This window comes from Tachyglossus aculeatus, chromosome 2, assembly GCF_015852505.1.
Source record: "Tachyglossus aculeatus isolate mTacAcu1 chromosome 2, mTacAcu1.pri, whole genome shotgun sequence".
Taxonomy (NCBI): Eukaryota; Metazoa; Chordata; class Mammalia; order Monotremata; family Tachyglossidae; genus Tachyglossus; species Tachyglossus aculeatus.
Window position 1 is genome coordinate 38,662,635 of NC_052067.1, and position 25,177 is coordinate 38,687,811.

The following is a 25,177-nucleotide window of genomic DNA, read 5'->3' on the forward strand; positions in this document are numbered from 1 at the left end:
TCATTCAGGAAACCCACCCAATGCAACAGATGAGGGAAAAGGAAAGAGCTATAGGTATTATAGTACGGGCTTTTGAGAAACATAAAAATGAAATCTCTAACCCTAAAGGAAAAACTATAAATAATAACAAGAAAATGCAGGAACAATGCCCGAAAGAGGACACAAAACTGGGATGACTTTAGGAGGTTGAGCAATCATAACTTTACACTTTTTGTAAATGCATGAAGTGAAGAAAAGGATTGCTTTTCTCATTTAAAAGGTAATAAACAACAGTTAATAAGACATGCCAGAGAAAGAAAGGGCTTAAATATTCTATATATCTACTTTGCTTGGCAGCACTAAAGCATAGTAGGAGGATTAATGCAATGCAGTTGATGAAGAAGGGAATTCAGAAGGCAAAATCATGAAGGAACAAATGAAAGAATACTTCAAAATGTAAATGTTCTTAAATCAGCAGAGGGGTTGATGTAATCCCCAGTCCTTTCTCTAACTCCTCCACTGGAGAGAAACAAAAGCACATGTATTGAGACCATAAGTAATTATTGCTGAAATCTCATGGAGGACATTGAAAAATGGGAAAGGGCAAACATGAATCCAGGGAATTGCAGATTTGTAAAGTCATCTATTTCAACTCCTCCAACATATTAATCATGGAGCTGTGAAAAAGGGAATTTCCACTTCTTTAAAAAAATACTTGAGTGAAAATATTCCAACAGAAGACCTTTACCCAGGCAAATTAAAATTAATTTACAAGGACAATTTGCTTTCGGAGATTTGATGTCAGCTAAACTGTGGATGAACTCTGATTAGAAGGAATGAAACATCACACTGAGTCAGAGATGGAAGATGCTGATGCATGAAATTGATGCATAAGTAGGATTCTATTTTGGACTTCCAATTCCCAGAAGGCTAATATTTTCTCAAGGTATGTTACATAGTAGCCATGGAAACAAGTACAGGCCCAAGAAGTCCAGGGCTTGAACATAATCGAGTTATGTATGAAAAAAATCAAAACAAAGGGCAAGTACGTCAATAAAAATTGTAAATGCTGCCATCCACACTAGAAAAAGATACCCTTGATTATCCATTCTAATAAGAAGGGTGGCACCGATAACCCATTATTTACTATAACTTCTCTCCTTGCTTCCAGCTGTGAGACAGGGAAGCCGAAGGAAGCTGAGATAGGTGAAGTGCAGAACTTCCTCAGATTGAGGTATATAATTTGTAATGTATATCGACTACACAATCCGCAACATTGCCAAGATCCGCCCTTTCCTCTCCATCCAAACTGCTACCCTGCTCATTCAAGCTCTCATCCTATCCCGTCTGGACTACTGCACCAGCCTTCTCTCTGATCTCCCATCCTCATGTCTCTCTCCACTTCAATCCATACTTCATGCTGCTGCCCGGATTATCTTTGTCCAGAAACGCTCTGAGCATATTACTCCCCTCCTCAAAAATCTCCAGTGGCTACCAATCAATCTGCGCATCAGGCAGAAACTCCTCACCCTGGGCTTCAAGGCTGTCCATCACCTCGCCCCCTCCTACCTCACCTCCCTTCTCTCCTTCTATTGCCCAGCCCGCACCCTCCGCTCCTCTGCCGCTAATCTCCTCACTGTACCTCGTTCTTGCCTGTCCCGCCGTCGACCCCCGGCCCACGTCATCCCCCGGGCCTGGAATGCCCTCCCTCTGCCCCTCCGCCAAGCTAGCTCTCTTCCTCCCTTCAAGGCCCTGCTGAGAGCTCACCTCCTCCAGGAGGCCTTCCCAGACTGAGCCCCTTCCTTCCTCTCCCCCTCGTCCCCCTCTCCATCCCCCTCCTTACCTCCTTCCCTTCCCCACAGCACCTGTATATATGTATATACGGTTGTACATATTCATTACTCTATTTATTTATTTATTTATTTTACTTGTACATTTCTATCCTATTTATTTAATTTTGTTGGTATGTTTGGTTCTGTTTTCTGTCTCCCCCTTTTAGACTGTGAGCCCACTGTTGGGTAGGGACTGTCTCTATGTGTTGCCAATTTGTACTTCCCAAGCGCTTAGTACAGTGCTCTGCACATAGTAAGCGCTCAATAAATAGATTGATTGATTGATTGATTGACCGTTTGCAGACAATCAGGAATGTACTGCATTTGACATCGTCAGGCTACTGAGGATGTCCCCTTCTAGACTGTGAGCCTGCTTCTGGGTAGGGACCGTCTCCATATGTTGCCAACTTGTACTTCCCAAGTGCTTAGTACAGTGCTCTGCACACAGTAAGCACTCAATAATATGACTGAATGAATGAATGAACTAAGGCTGTCATCAGAAGCACAGTGACTAAGTGTGATGACTGAAGTCGTGGCTCGGTAATTGTATTTTTATTATGATGATAGCCCTCAACTGAAAAGACATTTTCATTCTCTTTTATTTACATCACATCTGCACTAACTACAATCAGTTATAGCCTGATTTGTTATAAAAGGATGAATGCTATATTTCAAAATATTATTATTTTTCTCTGATTATTAGACTACTGACTTTAAGGGTCATAATAGCAATAGTTAAGATAAGTAAAAAGGGAAATAACTCTAGGGTGAGTATCTCCAATTACAAAATTCATTCACTTTATTTTCATTTGTCATCTTCCCTCCCATATCCTCTCTTCCATCTAAATTTCCGAACACTGCTGGCAACTCCACCATCATCCCAGACTCTCAAGTCTGCAACCTTGCATTATCCTTGACTCATCTCTCTTCCAACCCCCAAATTTGGTCAGTCACCAAATCATATTAGAATTTTCTTCACCTCTCCACCCCTTCCTTTCTCCACATCCTGGCATTACGCTGGTCCTGCAACACCCTCCTCAGTGTCCTCCCAGGTTCCAGTCCATACTTCACTCTGCTGCTCATGTCATTTTTTCTAAAACACAATTTCGCACTCCTCTCCCCATGCCTCCTAAACCTCCAATGGCTGTCCATTCATCTACAAGTAGAAACTCCCAGTCATTGGCTTTAAGGTGGTGAGCATTCTCTCTTCTACTTTTCCTCACTCCTCTCCCACTTCACTCTGATCAAGCCCACCAACTCACTATGCCCTGTTCTCATCTCTCTCATTGCCGACTTTTTACTCAAGCCCTCACCTTCTATACTGAACTCCCTCTCCTTTCTCCTTTAGAGAAGTTGCGTGGCTTAGTGGAAAGAGCATGGGTTTAGGAGTCAGAGGACGTGGGTTCTAATCCCATCTTTCCCACTTGTCTGCTGTGTGACCTTAGGAAAGACACAACTTCTCTGTGCCTCAGTTACCTCATCTGTAAAATGGGGAATAAGACTGTGAGCCCCACGTGGGACAACCTGCTTACCTTGTACCTACCCCAGAGCTTAGAACGGTACTAGGCACACAGTAAGCACTTAACAAATACTGTAATTATTATTATTATTATTATTATTATTATTATTATTATTATGGCAGACCACTGCTCTTTCCAATCTGTATGGCCCTTCTGAAATCACATCTCCCCCCAGGAGGCCATCCCTGTTTAATCTTTCATCTCATCAACCTATTTCTCCATTACTGTACTCTCCCAAGTGCTTTGTACAGTGCTCTGCACACAGTAAGCACTAAATAAATACCTTTGATTGATTGCTGCCACTTCAACATCATTAGGGTACTCACATCCCCCCCACCTACATAACTCTTACAAACATAATTCAACACTTCACTGCTTTTTCTACCTGTAATTTAATTTAATATGTCTCCTCTGCTAGACCACAAGCTCCTTAAGGGATGGGACCATGTCTAACTCACCCCTGCCTTTCCCATCATCTCCCCTGCTAGACCACAAGCTCCTTAAGGGATGGGACCATGGCTAACTCACCCGACTTTCCCATCACTGTAGAAAGCACTGCCATCCTCCCTGTCTCACAAGCCCATAATCTTGGCATGATCCTCTTTTTAATGGTATTTGTTAAGTGCTTAACAAATGTGTCAAACACTGTTCTAACTGGGGTAGGACAGCCTCATTTTGCCAATAAAGGAACTGAGGCCCGGAGAAGTCAGTGACTTGCCCAAGGTCACACGGCAGGTAAGCAGCAAAGCCAAAGTTGGAGCCCTGGTCTTCTGATTCCCAGGCCTGTGCACCTTTCCACCTTTCTTTCTCTTTACCTTACCAGGAACTTAGTACTGTACCCTGCACAGTAAGTGCTCAGTAAATTCTACTGATTGATTTTGTTCCCTCCTGTTTAGACTGTGACCTCTATGGGGGACAGAGAGTGTGTCCAATCTGATTATCATGTACCGCCCCAGTGCTTAGTACAGTGCTGGACATGCAGTAAGCACTTAACATATATCACAATCATAATTAATAATAATAATAATAATGTTGGCATTTGTTAAGCGCTTACTATGTGCAAAGCACTGTTCTAAGCGCTTGGGGGGATACAAAGTGATCAGGTTGTCCCACGTGGAGCTCACAGTCTTAATCCCCATTTTGCAGATGAGGTAACTGAGGCTCAGAGAAGTTAAGTGACTTGCCCAAGGTCACACAGCAGACATGTGGCAGAGCCGGGATTCGAACCCATGACCTCTGACTCCAAAGCCCGTGCTCTTTCCACTGAGCCACGCTGCTTCTCATTATATTTCTTCTCATAATTATTATTATTATTATTTCTTCTCATAATTATTCTTCTCATAACTATTATGTTATCACTGCCGGAAACCAAATACTGGCCTACCATGTAATGGCATGGCTTATGGTCTTATTTTTGATGAACATGGTGAAATTACTTTATGATGTCCTGGCTGTTCAGGTCAGAGCCAAGAGTTCCTGGTCTGATGCGTTCACTATTGCCAGGGGAGTAAAGTAGGGGTACTTGTTTATCAGCCAAACATCCTGGGCTGATAAGGCTAAAGGAAACAAATGAGATGTACAGCCTGCACCAGGGAAGCCATACACCAAACCAAAAGTGTATTTTGGCCAAGCAGAGCTTAGTGCTGTCACAGTCAATCAATCAATCAACCATATTTATTGAGCGCTTACTATGTGCAGACCATTGCACTAAGTGCTTCAGAGAGTACAAGAGAAATAGCAGACATGTTCCCTCCCTATAATGAGTTTACAGTCTAGAGGGGGAGACAGACATTAATAGGAGTAATTTATAACATAAAAAGATATGTACGAAGTGCTGCGGGGTTGGGGAGAATATCAAGTGTCCACAGGTCATTAATAGGAATAATTTATAACATAAAAAGATATGTACGAAGTGCTGTGGGGTTGGGGAAACTATCAAGTCACAGATTGACATGCACAGATGACCCGGAAAGGAGAGCAAGCTGGGAAAAAGAAGGCTTAATTGGGGAAGGCCTCTTGGAGGAAATGTAATCTTTGTAATTCTTTGAAGGTGGAGACAGTGGTGGTCTGGTGTCACCAAATTCTGTTATCTAGAGAGCACACTAACCAGTGACACAGTGAAGTAGAAAACCAAATCAAGGAGGCTAACGTAGCTTTTGGGAGACTTCTCCTCCTTTAGACTGTGAGCTTGTTGTGGGCAGGGAATGTCTCTGTTGTTGTATTATACTCTCCCAAGCGCTTAGTACAGTGCTTTGCACACTATAAGTGCTCAATAATGGTGTAGTGGATAGAGCACAGGCCAGGAGTCAGGAGGTCATGGGTTCTAATTCCAGCTCCACCACTCATCTGCTGTGTGACCTTGGACAAGTCACTTCACTTCTCTGTGCCTCAGTTACCACACCTGTAAAATGGGGATTGAGACTGTGAGCCCCACGTGGGACAGGGACTGTGTCTAACCTGATTCACTTGTATCTACCCCAGTGCATAGTACAGTGCCTGGCACATAGTAAGCACTTAAATACCACAATTATTAGTAAATATGATTGAATGAATGAACAGAGTATGGAAGCAGCCTACCAAATGAAAGGTCCACAGAAATGTACCGCCTAACCTTCTCTTCGGCTGGGATACCTCAGCACCACAGACACACAACACCCAGCTCCTTTGGCTGAGTCCTGATCAGTCTCCTACTCTGCAGTCTCGTACTTCCTCCTGCCTTCAGGACATCTCTACTTGGACGTCCCACTGACACCTCAAACTTAACGTGTCCAAAACAAAACTTCTCATATTCGCACAAAACATGCCCTGCCCTTGAGTATCCTATCACTGCAGCACCACCAGTCTTCTTGTCTCATAAGCCCGTAAATTTGTTATTTTCCTCAACTCATCTCTCATTCAACCCACATATCAATCTGTTACCAAATCCTAGCAGTTCAACCTTTCCAACATCGTTAAAACCTGCCCTTTTCTTCTCCCTCCAAACTGATACCATGTTAATCCAAACACTTTTCCTATCCCACCTTGATCACTGCATCAGCCTTCTTGCAGGTCTCCCTGAATCCTGTCTCTCCCCACTCCAGTCCATACTTCACTCTGCTGAGAATGAGCAAAAAAGGGCTACCTAAACAACTACCGAATGGAGAGCTAAGATTGGAAAGACACAGAAAAGAGCACAGAGGAAATATTTGAAAAACAAGGTAAAACAAAGCTTTAGACAATTCTGAATCCCAGCTGAAAACGGGGTTTCAATTGCTGAGACCAGACCAGCATAGCTTACTGCTACCACAAAAGGAGCAACTCTTTTCAAGTAAAAGCTTCATAAAGAACAAAAGAGGAAGCAGCAGAAGAGAGGACATTTCCAGTTGCTTGAAAACACTAAATATAGCACCACAACAAGGGATAGTCTTTTTGTAAACACAGGGTCCCACATTAGCCTTTCAGCCACATATACACTCTTAGATGAATTTTGCTAGTGTTGTCCTCTGCAAATATGAAGGCAACGAATAATCAGTGGTATTTATTGAGTACTTTCAGCGGGCAGAGAACAGCACTAAGCACTGGGTCTTTTTATTCTGCATAAAATGCCCATGAATAAACTCCAAAACCACTACGTAGCCCAGTGTGGGCAGGGACTGTCTCTCTTTATTGCTGAATTGTAGTTTCCAAGAACTTAGTACAGTGATCTGCCCTCAGTAAGGGCTCAAAAAATACGATTGAATGAAGAAAGTAGCTGTAAGTCCTGAGTTCTCAATGAGAGTTGTTTGGGGGGCGGGGGAATCTTGGTATATTTTTGACATGAAAAAGAACAGAAAAACTTTAGCTTTAGCAAAAAATAGCTTGAAATGCTTGAAAGAGTAAAGGCAAGGCTGATGAATGATTTTTAAAATCCGCCTGAGTAATTTTCAAAATTAATAAGGAATTGGAGTCACCAAAATGGTGCCAGTGAACTTAATGCTTTCAAGTGAAAGCACTGCTTGATGTGGGAGATGGGGTGAGAGCTACAGGGAAAGAAGGAATGTTTGTGGGAGGGTAAAGATGGTCCAAAAGGGCTGTAGTGTGACCGGTCGATTGTAGAATACGTCAGGATCCCATGGGTCTAAACCCAAACCCTAAGCATATTATCCTTAGTCAATGAAGCACAGCACAATGATGAATAATTAAAACCAAATTAAACTTGGCAGTCTCAAAAAAGAAGAGAGCATTGATCAAATCTCATTCTTCCAGTCATTGGTGATTTTGCAAATTTTGGTTTACCACAGTGAGTCTCTTAATTAGTGCGAGGCAGTAAAATCCTACTGAAGCTTCATATGTATGATTTCAAGGTTGGAACCAACAGAAAATGAAGTTGGAAAACACAAGGATGGAGTTGACATGCTTAATGAGCCAAACAGAATATGGGAAATAGAGTAGGCAAAATTGTGTCAGAAAAGCACTTTTCTAACTTTGACATAGGGTGTCAACTATTCTTTGTATTCATGAATAATGCTTTGCTTCTCATTATCCATGTCTGACAAACTAGCCATATTTCAAGTCTGCGTTTTCAGTTTCTCAAGGCAAGGCATTTGGGGCAAGATCCAAGTCAGATAATCACAGTACCGTTTGGCTGTCTATTTCCCTGTGAAAACACATATATGGAAGTCATGTTTTCTATGATCTACATGCTGTATGATGTAACTCCACAGTCTGACCTATGGCTCACTGCGACTGGGGGAGATGGAGATGGAGTGAAGCCTCCTGCAAGGGCCACCAGTGGTGAAGGTTTCAGACTCGGCAGGAATCTGGAAAATAACCACCTTACACTATGGGGGTAGGGGGAGAGTTGAGGGGGAAGAGTGTCAACTGCCAAGGTGACTTTCCCTGGCCAACTGCCTGCTGATCTCTGGCCCTTGGGCCATAAATGGGTTTTTGCAAACTTGTCAGATGTCTGACTCTGGGCAAGTCACTTCACTTCACCCAGAAGCAGGGTGGCCTAGAAGAAAGGGCACAAGCCTGGGAGTCGGTGGTCGTGATCTAATCCCGGTTCTGCCACATGTCTGCTGTGTGACCTTTGGGCAAGTCACTTCACTTTTCTGTGCCTCAGTTTCCTCACCTGTAAAATCGGTAACAAGATTGTGAGCCCCATGAGAGACATGGGCTGTGTCCAACCTGATTAGCTTGTAAAACAATGCTTGACACAGAGTAAGTGCTTAACAAATACCATCACATAAAATAAAAGACTAACAGGGATTAGAGCATGCTTGAGGGGCTCTGCCCAAACCACTATCACCACAATCGATGTCTCGGTGCAGGTTCTCAGGCCTCAGGGTCGAGCAGGCCTCATCGCCATTCTCAACGAGAGACACCGTCATGTGGCATTCTATGGTATGAGGTATTAGCAGGTTGGAAACTAAAAGTATTCTTTAAAAAGGACTCTTGCTGGGTGGAAAACGGAAACAACCAATTTAAATTACATGAATACACTAGGAATTTTAAATATAACAGTGAACAAAGCATAAAAGATGGTGTTAATAAGTAAGCTGATCATCTACCCTGCCTACATCACAGAACAGCTCAAACTACAAAACCTTTATTACAAACAGAACGCTGACACTAAGTGAGATTATGGGCTCAAATAGATCACCTGCCTCGGTAATATCTCCCTGCGGCTTCTGTTTAAGTAAATCTAAATGGGCCTCATTTCTTATGACTTTACTAGACATGCCTAATAACCCTAATTCACTTGTTTTAGTAGCATTTCCTCCAAAGATTGGGGCTTAAATTTGCTGATTCCAAATGTTCAGCATTTACCCAGTTCAACACAACTTAGTTCTTGGAGCTACACTCACACTAGAACGATAGATTAAAAGCACCATTAATGTTACCTACGCACTTGCTGGGTGAGAAGCATTGTACTAAACACTGCAGACACAACATGGAGATTCATCCGGGCCTGAGCTCTGGACCTCAAAGGCCACATGTATTAACTAGCTCTCTTTTGTTTTGAAAGATGGTGGTGTTTATGGTAAGACTTTAATGAAAGGATAGCTGACAAGACCACTGAGTGAATGGCATACTCGGATGCATCGCTTGTGTTTACAAGAGTGTAGGGGTAGTGTGAAATCAGGCTCTGGACCAAACCAAAGGCCAACAGAGCAGCATTCATTCATTCATTCAATCACCTTTATTGAGCGCTTACTGTGTGCTAAGCGCAAAGGAGAGTACAATATAACAACAGCGTGGCTGTTGTTATAATATATACAATACAACAGGAAGCAGCGTGGCTCAGTGGAAAGAGCATGGGCTTTGGAGTCAGAGGTCAGGGGTTCAAATCCCAGCTCCGCCAATTGTCAGCTGTGTGACTTTGGGCAAGTCACTTAACTTCTCTGTGCCTCAGTGACCTCATCCGTAAAATGGGGATTAAGACTGTGAGCCCCCTGTGGGACAACCTGATCACCTTGTAACCTCCCCAGCACTTAGGACAGTGCTTTGCACATAGTAAGTGCTTAATAAAATGCCATTATTATTATTATTATTATTAACAACAGACACATTCCTGCCCACAACAAGCTCACAGTCTAGAGGGGGATTGTGGTAGTGTGGTCCAACCGTCTCTACACGGCTGTGAGACCTGAACCCTGCTGTCAAGACAACATCACAAACAATCTAGTTCTGATCTGATAGCCCCCAAGCTAATCTCAGCTTCGCACAGCCACGTTGGGTGGAATATAGGAAGAGAATGAGCGGCGGCAGGATGCACACACGGCTGCTGAATGGAGAGCTGTGACTGGGAAATCAAAGCAAGGTGGGCAAGGGAAATGTGTCGAGGGCACTGTGGAAAGGACTCTCAACCGATGCCACATCTCTACTGAAAACTGGGAGTCAGTTGCTGAGGATAAACCAGTGTGGTGCACTGTTATCAAGAAATAGTAGAAAATTCATAAAGAAAAGGAGACAAGAAGGCAAAAGAGAAAACAGTGCCAAACGCTGGGTAACAACACAAAACATAGTTGTGTACACACAATGTGGCTGAAACTGTGCATCGCACGTTGTCCTGCCTATTCAAACTTATTTTAACATTGCTATCTTGGTTGGTTGGTTTTGTCCCTTACCATTAATCACAATTTGTTGCTGTTTTTCTTGTGCTCGCCTTGCCCTATTTAGATTATAAACCCTGGTGAGAGAGGAACTATGTCTGATTCAATTATCCTGTATTTACCCCAGCACAGTCAGTCCCCAATAAACTTCCATAATGCCTGGTTAACATCTTTACCAGTAATATGGATAAAAGAACAGAGGAAATCTTCACCAATTTGCAGAACTATGGCACTGAGCAAGTTGGCTAATATTTTAGAAGCCTGGAATAAAATTGAAAATAAGAGGAATAAACTGGATAATGTCCCATAGGGACAAATGAAATGTATACCCTTTTAAACAGAAACAAAATACCGCAAATTCAGGATGGGGAGATAATCTAAGCACAAAAACAACAGAAAGAACGAAGAATCAGTCTGCTGCAAGTTAATGAGAGTCAGCAATGTGTTGCCATGATTTAAAAAGCAACCCAGTATTGGGATATACGGCATTAGGGAGCCAGCAAGTTGTTCTTTCCCTATAATCTGCACTGATAGAGTATTAATAGAGCATTACGCTTGGTTTTGGTCAAACTTCAAAATGGATATGTAGACGCTGGAGAAAATTCAAATAAGAATGACAAAAACAATTAAAGGATGCAAAATCAATCCTATGAGGAAAAATTGAAGGAATTAGGATTGCTCAACCTGGTAAAGAGATGGCTACAGAGTGATTTAATAATTACCTTTGGAGTTCTGACAGGTTTTTACTGGGAGGGTGGTAAGCTGTTATTCTCCAGGTCCACCAGGAACCAAATAAGAGGAAACGATCATTATAGCAACAGAGATTTTGGGGTGGACTTAAGAAGAAACTGTTTGACACTACCGAAACAGTGGCTAATGAGGGAAGATTTGGGGTCTTTACTAAGGAAGGCACCACCATCTGTCCTGGGGCAGAGGGCTGGGCCACAGGATTTCTCAAGGGCCCATTAATCATTCCATGATTCATTGGTTCTAGGTAATATATCCCAGGGCCAGGCTTTCAGTTAATTTATTTTAAAAAAAATCTACCTCTATAATATTTATTATGTTTTAACTTGGGAATGTAGTAGAAACAGGTTTTGAATTGAATGATCTGACTTTTACATAAGAAAACATTTCTTTCTTCCTTTGAAGCTCTTTTGAAAAGAAAAAAAAAAGTGTTGAGAAAATGGAGCAAAGGCTCTCTATAAACCAAACCAATTTCATACCCTTTATTCCCCTCTACACTATATTAATGATTGCCATATTTGTGTAGCTAAACTGTCCTACTCACTGGGGTCTAATCTAAGGTAAGCTTTTTTGGTCAGGAAGAAGGATGTCCTCTTAACCACCTTTATACTTTGAAGTATTGATCTGGAACCTTGAACAGGCCTTGCATTAACTTTTCAAACGGCACTAAGTTCCTTTGGGTGTGGGTATTTATATTCATAAATTCCAGTCACGCACAACCAGAAGTAATTAGAAGCTATCCCATGAGTTACAGAATTTCTAAAAATATTCCACCTGCATCATGCAATATGAAGTAGCACTTTTCTCCACAGTACTATCATCTGTATAGCCAATAATTAGCATGTTGGTGTCCCAGATGAAAGATATAGTTACAGTAACATCCTTTTGTGATGGAACCACCAAAGATGCTTTTCATCAGGACAATAGATTTGACGGACAATTAGCTTATCCATCAAATATCCGCTGCTTAGAGAAGCAGCATGGCACAGTGGAAAAAGCACGGGCTTTAGAACCAGAGGTCATGGGTTCAAATTCTGGCTCCTCCTATTGTCAGCTATGTGACTTTGGGCAAGTCACTTAACTTCTCTGTGCCTCAGTTATCTCATCTGTAAAATGGGGATTAAGACTGTGAGCCCTCTGTGGGACAACCTGATCACCTTGTAACCGCTCCAGTGCTTAGAACAGTGCTTTGCACATAGTAAGCACTTAATAAATGCCATCATCATCATCATTATTATTATTATTATTATTATCATCAACTGGAGTTCTGCTGAGCAGGTCAACAGAGAAAAGTTTTGGAATTTCCCTCCCCTGAAAAACAATCATTTTTAAAATCATAGAACATATTCAGCAAATCTGAAAAAGGCTGGGAAATTCACATTTGGGAAAGATGCACTACTTAATGACGAAGCATTGTGCAACTATTATCCAGTCAAAGGGAGATTTAGTAGAAAAATACTAGGTTTGGTATGATAATTTTGGTAAGATAAAATACCACCACCTTTGGACTGGTCAAAAGCACTCACTTAAAACAATACGTTAGAATACTCCAAACTGGGTGACTATTTGAAATTCGTGGAAGTAACTGAAAAATAATAACCTTTTACTAAGTCATTTTAATGGTAAAATGAATCTATTAGTGCTACAAAAGGCAAACATGAATTAGTAAAATGGTTTTAACTTAAGCATTTTAATGAGAACTCAGCAGGCAGAGTTGTTGCAACACTAATTATGCAATGGTTGTAAGGCAGCTTAAGTCCTTTAATGGACCACTAACTGGAAAGCACTGACTGGCTTGGACCCAAAAAAGTTGTAATTAAAAGCCAATGCATTTTCTATTTGCCATTTTCCCATGGATTGGCCCAGAAACGAAAAACCCCAAATAGAAACACTATTTTTGTGCTACTTCCATATGTCTAGAATTTAAAAACATAAGAAATTCCATTTGGATGTCTTCTGTTAATGTGTTTCTTAAGCAATGCTTAAGACATGTTAATAAACCTTGAAAATTTCACACTTTCACTCCACAAAACCTGAATTTGTTTGATTCTTTGGAAATTCATTACTTGATACTTATGGAGAAGCATTTATGGGCTAGTGGATTCAGGACGGGCCTGGGCGTCAGCAGGACCTGGGTTCTAATCCCAGCTCTTCTACTTGTCTGCTGTGAGACAAGTCACTTAACTTCTCTGTGCATCAGTTGCTTCATCTGTAAAATGGGGATCAAGACTGTGAGCCCCATGTGGGACAGGGACTGTGTCCAACCTGATTATCTACCCCAGTGCTTAGGACAGTGTAAGGGTAAGCACTTAAATACCATTATTACTATTATTATCCTGCCTAGGCCCAACATTTATTAAAACATTGATATAATAAAACAAATGACTGAGAAGCTGAAAAGGACAGAATGAACTCAATACACAGACACTGTGAAAATTTTAAAAAAGAACTGGGAGAATCTGAAAAAGTGAACACTACCTGAAATAATAATAATAATAATGGCATTTATTAAGCGTGTACTATGTGCAAAGCACTGTTCTCAGCGCTGGGGAGGTTACAAGGTGATCAGGTTGTCCCACGGGGGGCTCACAGTCTTAATCCCCATTTTACAGGTGAGGTAACTGAGGCACAGAGAAGTTAAGTGACTTGCCCAAAGTCACACAGCTGACAATTGGCGGAGTTGGGATTTGAACCCATGACCTCTGACTCTAAAGCCCGTGCTCCTTCCACTGAGCCACGCTGCTTCTCTACTACCTGAAATATTGAAGCCATTAAAGTTTTACTTCACTCTTTGGAATATGGGGTTCTCATCCTAGTACCTGACTGTGCCATTTGTTCTTCTATCCTAGAGATTATGAAATGTATATGGTGTTCTAACAAGCACCTGAAGTCCCAAAGGAAATTCATCATGGTTCTGGTTTTTTTTCTTTCATTCATTGTGGTTTTCTCTAACTCTTTTATGTCATTCTTGAGTGAAATTCCTTTAGCATTATATATGTGTTTTGTGAAGCACAAGGTCCCACTGAGAACCCTAGCCCCTCGAATGCATAAATGCAAATACTCAATTTAATAAAAGCATCATATTTGCAAGCCCATGCTCACACTCCTCAGTCTTATCAGCTTCATTTTTAAATGAAGGGCTTAAATCAGTGGGGGTCAATTGATGGCATTTATTGAGCATTTACCTTGTGCAGAGCACTGTACTAAGCGCTTAGGAAAATACAGTATAATGGAGTTGGTAGACATGTTCCCTGCTCTCAAGGAGGATCTCTCCCAATCTCAGACATGGTACTATTTTTTGATCCAATAACCACTACAAAGGGTTGCTTGGAGAGGAAAATACAACCTCAGCTTCCAAAGATGGGGAAAGGAAGAAGAGAGAGGAGCTTATTTCCTTTTCAACTAGTACAGCCCTTCAAAATGTTGCATACTGTTAGGCAAAGCTAAATAGTTCCATATACCTCTTCAATTTTGGTGATCTAACAAAAGAAAAAAAGAACACCCCAATTTAAACTTTTATCCTAACAGTACCCTTTTTTAATCTTATAATGCTAATTCCTCAGGGGATATAGGCAAAGACTGAAAAGACATTAACCTTTAAAGACCAACTAGGATTTTTATACCCCCAAAAAACTTCAGAATGGCAGAAATTGAAATTGGAGCATTACCCAAAACGGATTCCAAAAGGCATGTTTAGGGTAGGTGCACAGTAAGATTTCGATACTCAGCTTTGTCGCTCGATACTCAACTTTTTGGGTTCAAGCGCTGGCAACTGCAACATACCGATCCTGAACAACATGACTTTGGGAAATCAATGAATGATTTTTGCCTCCCTTGGAAATAGTCCTTTGATTGTTAGGAACTCCCCCCCCAAAATAAACCAGGGTTTCATCAAGGGGACTGACCGTAGAGCGAAAGAGTGTCAAGAAGATTGGATGCTGTGTTACCGCTTCCAAGGCCAACAAAGTGATGTTAATTAATTCTTCTGATGCACTTTGACCTAAAAATAAATAATTGTTAGCTACCTCCATTTTAAAGTCACCATTTCTCTACCAAGTTCTGTAACTCAGGAGGAAGGGCTGGTCCAGGCAGCGGGCTCCCGACCAGTGCTCGATGAGCTGACTGCCAGGGCCTGCCATGCAGGAGAAAAGCTGCCCGGCTCCTTGCCAACGGGAATCCTGTCAGCCCCTGCTCCGGGCTGAGACAGAAGAGGAAATTCCTGTGCACCATTAAAGGTTTCTCAAGTTTTTAAACTTGGAAAAGACCATGCCCGTGGCTATTGGGACAGTTGGACTGAGCCGTGAGGAGCCTGAAACCCTGTTTCCATAGTCACAGTGCCCTACTATTCTTGTATTTATCACCATCTACATCTCTTCTATTACTTCATCTTTCTATGTGTGTCTGATACCAATCCCCACTCCCTTATTTTTTAGACTGAGAGCCCCTTGGGGTCAAGGAGGTATCTCATTCTCATTCTTACATATATTTTGTCTCTAAGGCTTAGTACTGTGGGCTATGCACACAGTGAACCTGAGCCCCCTTTTTCCTCTCCTCCTCCCCATTCCCCCCGCCCTACCTCCTTCCCCTCCCCACAGCACCTGTATATATGCTTTTACAGATTTATTACTCTATTTATTTTACTTGTACATATTTAATATTCTATTTATTTTGTTAATGATGTGCATTCTAGCTTTACTTCAATCTATTCTGATGACTTGACACCTGTCCACATGTTTTGTTTTGTTGTCTGTCTCCCCGTTTTAGACTGTGAGCCTGTTGTTGGATAGGGACCGTCTCTATATGTTGCCAACTTGTACTTCCCAAGCGCTTAGTACAGTGCTCTGCACACAGTAAGCACTCAATAAATATGACTGAATGAATGAATGAAAGTAAACATTTAATAAACACTACTACTTACCCAAAGCTCCATCTATGTTAGTCTCTCGTGAGTCTATTGATTTAATATGATTCTGTGAAAAATAAAACAGACAATAAAAGTTTAAATAAAATCTACAAAAATTGCAGATGCTTATAATTTTGTCATATTCACAGATGATCTTAAGTATTAAAACTAGGTTATCTATAAACATATTGCATATTTTAACCTTACAGTTCAGTTCAATGCAGAAACAAAAAGTAATGTACAAACTGACCATTAGTAATGACAAAGTTACCACAGATATAAATGAAGCAATTTTATAGTGAATTTTAATAGTAACCAAAGCATACTTTGAAAGGGACTTGGAACTTCTGGTACACCACCATAATAAAATGATTCCTGACATGCTTCCAAAATCTTCTGGAATGCAATTTTCTTACTTCTTTTCCTCTTTGTTCATACTTATACATCACATATGCTACATGCCTATACAAGTAGTCTTTGCTGTTGTAGCTCTGAAGTTTGCAGAGTCCCCATGAATTATTTCATTTCTGATTCACAGCACAAAATGCAAAAACCATAAATAGCGAGCAATTCCTACCAACTGTACAACTAGGATTAGAGACCTGCATGTTTTGGCTTCCTTGCTTCTTCCTGCCCCAGGTAAGAATGTAGTTCTCCTATTATGGGAGCCTGGGGTTGCTTCAAAGCCTTAAGAACATAATGGTGGGAGAGAGAGCTATATGGACCTCAAAAAATGGCTAAGAGGCTCACTATCTGATTGCAGCTAGGAGACCCAGAACTAACAAAAGCAGGAACCTAACCCCATGTTACTATAAACTGTTTGTGGTTGGTGGTTTTAGTTAGCAAGACAGCTCCAAATTCCACAAAAATAGCCAAGCTAATAGCAAGGTCTACTTGTACTTACACTTAGATTCACAGAGGACTGCATGGAGATCCATAAAGGCAAGAGGACATTTCTTTAGGATAAACTAAACAAATCACTAATCCTAGCAAGTGTCATGTGAGCATCAGTCGTTCTGCAGAAGGAGCCCATGTAACACTGGGGAACGTTGCATAGGCTCTTTTCCTGTTCCTCACCTTTACCTTCTGTTGGTCCAGAGGGCTCTACTGGACAATCTCAGACAGCCTCCATTCATTCATTCAATCGTATTTCACTACCATCCAACCAGAGGGAATGAGTAAGTGGCACAGTTAATTTACCCAAAGAAACACAAAAGTGTCTTGAATTATATTTTACACATATGAACTAAAAAAGCCATGTCTTTGATGATGATTTGGGTGATTATGTCTGAGGGAATTGACATCTCGAGTATGGGAAGCAGTCAACCCACCGAAATTTACTGACGGCCTACCATGGATAGATAATTGAAGGAGGCACTACAATGCTGACCAAGCGATGGGAGGGAGACAACATACTAATAAAAACAGAAAACTGAGTGACAGAAACCAATGAACATATTCACAAGCGAGAACAGCTGAAAAAGGGAAGGAAAAACGTCAGTGGGAGTTGCTATAGTACTTAAACTGTCTTTAACCAGATAGGATAAGTATCTCCTTCATGGAGGAAATGAGTCTTGAGCCTAAGAAGGAATGCAGACCACAGCTGTCCCTACATTCAAAGCCCTCTTAAAATCCCACCTCCTCCAATAGGATTTCCTCGATTGATTTACCACACAGCATTGCTTCATCCAATGCTTGCACCTAATAACTTGACACATTTCTTGGTACTCATGTATACATGTGTATTCAATTATTCCCTTTGACCACCCAAGTTGTAAATTCTTTTTATGTTTATCCCCACCATTAAGTAACCAGCATAAATTATTTACAACTGTGGGCAGGGTAAGTGTCACATCTATTCTTCCCAAGTGCCTAATACAGTGCAATGTAACAAGTCTATGTTTCAAAAGTGCTGCTGCTATTATTACTACTACACCTTGTAAGCATTTAATAGATAGCAAAGAAAGCGAGCAAGCAAGCAGTTCCTGAGTACCCAGCGCTTAGAGCAGTGCCCAGTGCTTAGAACAGTGCTCCAGCGCTTAGAACAGTGCTTTGCACATAGTAAGCGCTTAATAAATGCCATCATTAATCACCATCTACATAGCATTGGACTGAGTATTTCAAGAATGAGTGGCAGCTCAAACCAAGTCCCTGCCTTCAAAGACCTAGATTCTAATTGGCCAAACATGATTTGGAATAGTCAAAAAGACAAAAGTGGGACCACTCAAATGGATAAAAATGGCAGTACTGAAGAAAAGAATAAAAAGGACAGCTAAGTAGTATTAGTAGTAATGGTATTTATTAAGCACCTGGGTGCAATGTCCTGTTCTAAACACTTGGAAAGCACAACAGATGCACAACACAAGCTCCCAGCCCATGGGAATAGAGCTCTCTTTCAGAGAAAAGATGACTATCCAGATGATGACACTACATCCATACACTTTATCCTTGAAAATACAACAGTTCATCTTTTCAGGTCCCTTGTCATTCAGCTGAGGGGAGGTTAGGGGAGCAAAAAATACATCCTATTGTCAGTAAAATTGCTTTAGCAGCAGTACTCATTCATTCATTCATTCAATCATATTTATTGAGAGCTTAGTGTATGCAGAGCACTGTACTAAGCGCTTGGAAACTACAATTCAGCAACAGATAGAGACAATCCCTACCTAACAACAGGCTCATAGTCTAGCAGGGGGGAGACAGACAACAAAACCAAACAAGTAGACAGACATCAATTTCAATAGCATCAAAATAAATAGAACTATAGATATATACACATCATTAATAAAATAAATAGAATAATAAATATATACACAAGTGCTGTGGGGCGGGGGGGTAGAGCAGAGGGAGGGAGTAGGGGCAATAGGGAGGGAAGGAGGAGCAGAGAAAAAGGGGGGCTCAGTCTGGGAAGGCCTGCTAGAGGAGGTGAGCTTTCAGTAAGGCTTTGAAGGGGGGAAGTGAGTTAGTTTGGCAGATGTGAGGAGGCAGGGCATTCCAGGCCAGGGGGAAGATGTGGGCCAGGGGTCAATGGCAGGACAGGCAAGAATGAGGCACAGTGAGGAGGTTAGCGGCAGAGGAGCGGAGTGTGTGGCCTGGGCTGGAGAAGGAGAGAAGGGAGGTGAGGTAGGAGGGGGCAAGGTGATGGAGCGCTTTGAAGCCAACAGTGAGGAGTAGTGATAATACACACTTCACCATCTACATTCCCTTACCCCATTTCCCTCTGCTCATTGGCACATACTGTGAAACAGCTGTTCCAGAGAACAGATGCAGCCTGTGGTCACAAAATCCAATACTTCTGAGACCTCAACAAGAGCAGACCACAAGGGACCCTCAATCAAGCCATGACTGAGCAAGGTAAGTGTTAGAAGCGGTTGTTGGGGTAATACATCTTGAGTTACTGAGAATTATTTTGGGAAGTTTTGTAGAGGGAAGTGGCACTAGAAAGCTCAATGAAAGTGAGGAGCCTAAGAAGAAATCAAGGTTGGATGCTTCATGGGCAGGGAGAAGAGTGATTTTATTGATGCATATGGGAAAGTTGTTAGGAGGGGATAGTTTTGGAGTGAAGATGAAAAGCAATGCAGCCTAGAGGAAAGAGCCCGGGCCTAGGAGTCAGAGGACCTGGGTTCTAATCCCAGCTCCACCACTTGTCTGCTATGTGACCTTGGGCAAGTCACTTAACTTCTCTGTACCTCAGTTTCCTCAACTGTAAAATGGGGATTAAGACTGTGAACCCCATATAGGACATGGACTGTGACCAGCCCGATTATCTTGTATCTATCCCACCAGCACTAAGAACAGAGACAGGTACATGGTAAGTGCTTAACAAATGCCCCTAAAAAAGAAAAAGGAAAATCACTTTTGGACAGTTTTTTGAGTTTTAGGTGCTCTGCAAGTGAAGACGGCCTGCAGGCAAGAGGAGATGTGACATTAAATAGTGGCAGACAGGTAAAAGCTACAGAGAATCTTCCACAGAAGGGGCAGCTGAAGCTATCCGAGCAAGTGAGCACAGAGCAAAAAGAGGAGTGGACCCAGAATTTGGGGTTCATCCTCAGTTAGGGGATGAGAGATGGAAGAGGAGCTAGCAAAAGAAACAGATAAAAGGAGTCAGGAAGACAACCTGGAGAGTACCATTTTGGTAATGCCAAAACCTAATAATATTCCAAGGAGAAGGGTGGTCAACAGTCTCAGAGGTAATGAAGGTCAAGGAGGGTTAGGACAAAGCACAGCCCACTAGGCTTGGCTAAGAGAAGACTGTGGGTGGCTTTGGAGAGGGCAATCTTGGTCATGTAAAGGGAATGAAACCTGACTCTGGTAGGTAAAGAAGAGAGCTCGAGAGGAAGTGAAGAGGGGTAGATAAAGAGCTTGGATCGGAAACTCTGTGGAATGTAAGCTCCTTAGAGCCAGGGAACGTGTCTACCAAAACATTGTTGCACTGTACTTTCCCTAGCACTTAGTGCTCTGCACACAGTAAGCATAAATACCACTGATTGACTGATTGATTGAAAGGAAGAAGGGACATGGGGCAATAATTGGAGGGGACTGTGGGATCCAGAGAAGGCTATTTTAGTAAAGATGAGACTTCAATGTATTTTAAGGCAAAGAAATGAGTCACCTAAGAGTGAAAGTTTGAAGATACCAATAAGGGAGAGGAGGAGGAGAGTGGGAGCAAGAGTGTTTAAGAAATGAGAAGGGATGAGGTTGGAGGGGTGAGTACTTAGAAATGAGAGTAATTAGAAAACAGGCAGAAGATTTCTTAAGAGGCAACTGGAAAAGAGGAGAGAGGAGTTCAGTGCTTTGTGTCAAGCACTGTATTAGGTGCTAGGGGGAGATGCAAGATGGCTGGTTGGGGTGGGGTCCCTGTCCCAGTTGGGGCTCACAGTCTCTATAGGAGGAAGAATAGATATGGAATCCCCATTTCACAAATGAGGATACTGAAACCCAGGGAAGTTAAATGACTGGCCCAAGGTCACACAGAAGGTAAATGACAGAGCCAGGATTAGAGCCCAGGCCCTCTAACTCCCAAGCCCGTGCTGTTGGTCACGCTGCTATGAAAGGAAAGCAGATTTTACCATGGGGATAAAACAGTTTCTCCCTTTCTCCCTTAGTCTCTATCCCTCTAGGGCAAAGATTTTGTGCACCAACTCTATTGTACTGTGCTCTCCCAAGCACTTAGTCCAGTGCTCTGCACACAGTAAGCGCTTATTTAATGCCATTGCTTGACTGAGGAGGAAGTGGTAGCAGAACGGTGAGGTGGAGGAGGGAGTTTGGGATAAGTGCAGGGGCAGAAAGATTGAGATTAATTTTCCCCCCATTTACAGAGATCAAGAACTGCTAGAGTAGCTAGAGTAATCGGAATGTTCAAAGGTGGAGGGCCTCATCTGGGAAAGGACTCATGGAAGTGCTAGATCTTGAGCAGAGTCTCAAAGAAGGGAGGTGGAAGGTGGGAAAGTATTCCAAGAAGAGAGGACATGACTAATAGCTCTGTAGTATGCAGGCATATGTGTGGGACAGTGAGTAGGATGGCTACACTGAAGTGGAAAGCATGAGTTAAAATGTAGCAGGACAACAGCTAGGAAAGATAAAACTGGATAGAGGCATACATGACATGCTTCATTAAAATTAGGGGCCGTCACTGACGAAGTACATTACAAAACATAATGTTTCACTCTGAAATGAACTTCTCGGAAAGGTCCTCTTCACTTGTCAGTGACAATCAGTTTTATTCTCTGAACTAACAGTACAATTGAAGAGTACTACTTCATTTTAACTGTATAACTCTATGGCACATTTGAAATCCCAGCACAGTTTTTATTGTTCATATCAGAGCTACTACTGGAGATGCTGAATGTGACTAATGTCTTCGAATTCTCCTTTATGTGGCTCTGCTTTTCATCAACTAAATATAGTGTAACTGTGCTGGCAAGGAGAAAAAGATAGCGTAATTCACAAGAGTTACATCCTTAAACTAAGGGAGAATTTGTTTTATTGAATGGCATTTTGAAAGTAAAGCTGGTGTCATAGTTAATCTTTCATTTCTGTTTCATAGGGTTTAATTCAAGAGCACACACAATTTTTAAATGTTAATAAAAACAAGAAATTATGTGTTGCTATACAACACATGAGGTGTCCTATAAATTCTGATTTCATCTCTTTTATTGTTTAAAGATTTTTCATATTTAATATCAAATACTGGAATCATGTCTCTATGGAGAAATTCACCCTATTTGTAACTGTTTACTGAGCAAATAAATTACTGGAGAAGAATTCTCTTTATTAAAGCCAGAGGATAAAAAAGTTTCTTTCCCAAAGAAAACTGAAAACCCACTTAGATTTTGGAACTGCCTCATTCTGCCCACAAAAATGTATTTACTACATTTAAATATTTTTAGGCATAGACACTTGAATAATTGAAATTGTTACTTACAAGCAAAGTTCCATAGTTGAAAAGAAACTCCTCTGTTATAATTTGAGGGCGGAATACCTGTTTGAGAAAAGTTGTACCAAATTACATAATGAAAGTGTGTACATATTTCCGAGAGAGGAAGAAATTTAAAGTATGTATTCTTTATTTTTGGTGGACTTCCCGAAATCCTGAAGGCGGAAAATGAATCCTTTTCCCTTAGATTTTTATGAAAAATAATACCTGTGATGTCACAAGATGAAGCACCACTGGCATCATGGGAAGGTATATTCTTAGTTGCTTAGCTTGAATCGTTGATGGATGTTTACGTCCAGAAACATTTTCCAACACTCGAAGAATGTCATCTGAAAGCATGGCATACACAGTTTAGGAAATGAAACATAACTGATTTAAGGTAAAAGTTAGTCACTGATTTAACAGGACGCCTACTTCTGAAACAATGAATCATCAAACCAATGTAAAAAATAGGGTTTGTAGATCTCTTTATTGAGGAACTGATATCAACTGAGATTAGAATTACTGTGGGGAAAGAAATTGGAAGCTATGGACATCCTGCTGTTAACATGTGCTTGAGGTAAAAATGTGTGAGAAAAAATTGTGTGCCATTGTGTTGGTGTCAGAATAGAGCTTGCAATAAAGAACATTTGTGTGTATGTCTCTGATTAGGTAAGTGTGAAAGGAAAAAGAGGAGAGGTAGGAAAACTGGGGGAAAAGGACAAAAGAAGGAAGCTCTAAAAAAAGACCACATTTGTGACCATAAGAAATTAGGATTTTTACATTTAAATTGTTGAACCTTAGTTAATTTTGAGGATGATAAAGACATAATAGAGCTGTGAGATACATAAGCTGAAGGTTATGTATATTCTGGAGTGCTCTAACTTCTCAAGATTATTGCATGAACTATGAAGAGTCATTAAATTTGGCCACCCTGATGTACAACTATACACAGACAACTAAGTATTTATGTAAATTTGTTAAAAACATATGTTCTTTCATATTAGAAATGACCATTTGATAAATATTAACTGAGAAAAAAGGATGCCTTCCTAGCAAGACTTGAGTTTCCATGGATTTTTTTTATGGTTCATCATTATGACTCACTTCAAATTTTACACATATCTGGTTTCTAGCTACATCTGCTGGAAGATGATGGGATTAGAGGGAGAGCTAAAACGAAAAGAAATTCCCCTAATATATCTCCTAAAAACAAGATGGATATTTGGATTCATTTTTTAATTGACTGCCATGGTTGTTAGGAGAGCCCCGTTTATATGAATATTAACATGAATCATTACTAATTCTTCTTCATTATTTGAAAGGGAGTTTCACTACTCTGAACACTAAGAAATTTGAAAATAATAATAATAACAACAATGGAATTTGTTAAGCATTCACTACGTGACAAGCACTGTTCTAAACCCTGGGGTAGATATGAGTTAATCAGGTTGGACAGGGTCCCTTTTCCACAAGGGGTTTACATTCTTAATCCGTTAATCCCCATTTTACAGATGAGGTAACTGAGCACAGAGAAGAGAAGTGACTTGCCCAAGGTCACATAGCAGACAAGTGGAGGAGCAGGGATTAGAACCCAGGTCCTTCTGATTCCTAGCCCATGCTCTTTCCACCAGGCCATAATAACTGCAACACCGTTCCTCATTCTCACATACTTATAGAGAACCTCTGAAGAATGCCTGGGTTGAAAGGTGAAGAAAAACTTTATTATTAAAAGCAAGTAAGAATCCTCAAAAAAGAACTAAACAGATCACATTCTGGGTTTCTAAATTTAATCACCTCCCAAAATTCTGAGCAGTCCCTAATCACTACCTCCCTCTGCAGCTGCTTTTACTATCAGCCACCATTTGTACCTGGAGTATAAAAAACATTTAAAATGTAAAATCATTGAAAACAAAAATGTTAAGAGTAGCCTAGATATCAAAACCCTTAAACTCTGTGATTGACCTACTGTTAAGATGTAAGATTCATAATCTGCCCTACCAAATAGAGAAAAGATAAATTCCAGTAAGTGTCAAGGGTAAAAGCCCTCATCTTTGTGACTTTCCTGCGCCTTCCGGGGAGAAATGGAGGACATTCACCATCAGTCTACTCAATTTACCTAGAATTCCTGGCAGCTCCTGCACAACGTGATAGATGAGAAGATCCAGGCATTTTGACAGGTATTCATTGCCACTTTGCTGCTCCTTTCCTGGTGTGGCCTTCCTGCTGTCTCTTTCGATGTACATCACCAGTCTACATATAAGCAAGTGCAGAAAGATTATCTCTCTTGACAAAAACTGATCTCATCTCTCTAAAAATGCCACTGAGGCCAGGATTTCCACAGGGCACAGATTCAAAGTGACATTTAGGTGATGTAGTAGAAGCTTGTCATAGACATTTCAGCGTGAGGAGAAAGGAAAAAACAATTTTTATTCACTCGAAAAGAAAATTATTCAAATGGATCTTGCTGTGGCATTGGGTAGGCAGTCGTGTGTCAACCACATGGTTAAATTTTCTAAGTCTTTCTGTCACAAATTTTAGGACTAGAAGAACTATTTATTTCAAAACAGATATTTTCCATTCCTAAAACTACTTCTAATATCCACATCAACTGGGCCCATACACCAATACAGGAAACTCTGGATAATCTAGAAAGTTAAGTTCAATAGTGCTTTAATACACATTTTGGTTAGCATACTGCTAAAGAA

At 41.1% G+C, this 25,177-nt stretch overlaps 1 protein-coding gene across 1 annotated transcript in view; it reads right to left on the minus strand.

Moving 5' to 3' along the window:
* The window catches only part of ULK4 (unc-51 like kinase 4), a 542,391-nt gene that overhangs the window by 315,234 nt on the left and 201,980 nt on the right, over nucleotides 1-25,177 (minus strand). The window contains exons 23-27 of the mRNA XM_038768285.1: nucleotides 24,589-24,722; nucleotides 22,698-22,819; nucleotides 22,479-22,535; nucleotides 16,070-16,121; nucleotides 15,057-15,151 (exon numbers count right to left, since the gene is read on the minus strand). Of these exons, the coding sequence (XP_038624213.1) occupies nucleotides 15,057-15,151; nucleotides 16,070-16,121; nucleotides 22,479-22,535; nucleotides 22,698-22,819; nucleotides 24,589-24,722 (460 nt within the window). The remainder of the gene's footprint in view (nucleotides 1-15,056; nucleotides 15,152-16,069; nucleotides 16,122-22,478; nucleotides 22,536-22,697; nucleotides 22,820-24,588; nucleotides 24,723-25,177) is intronic.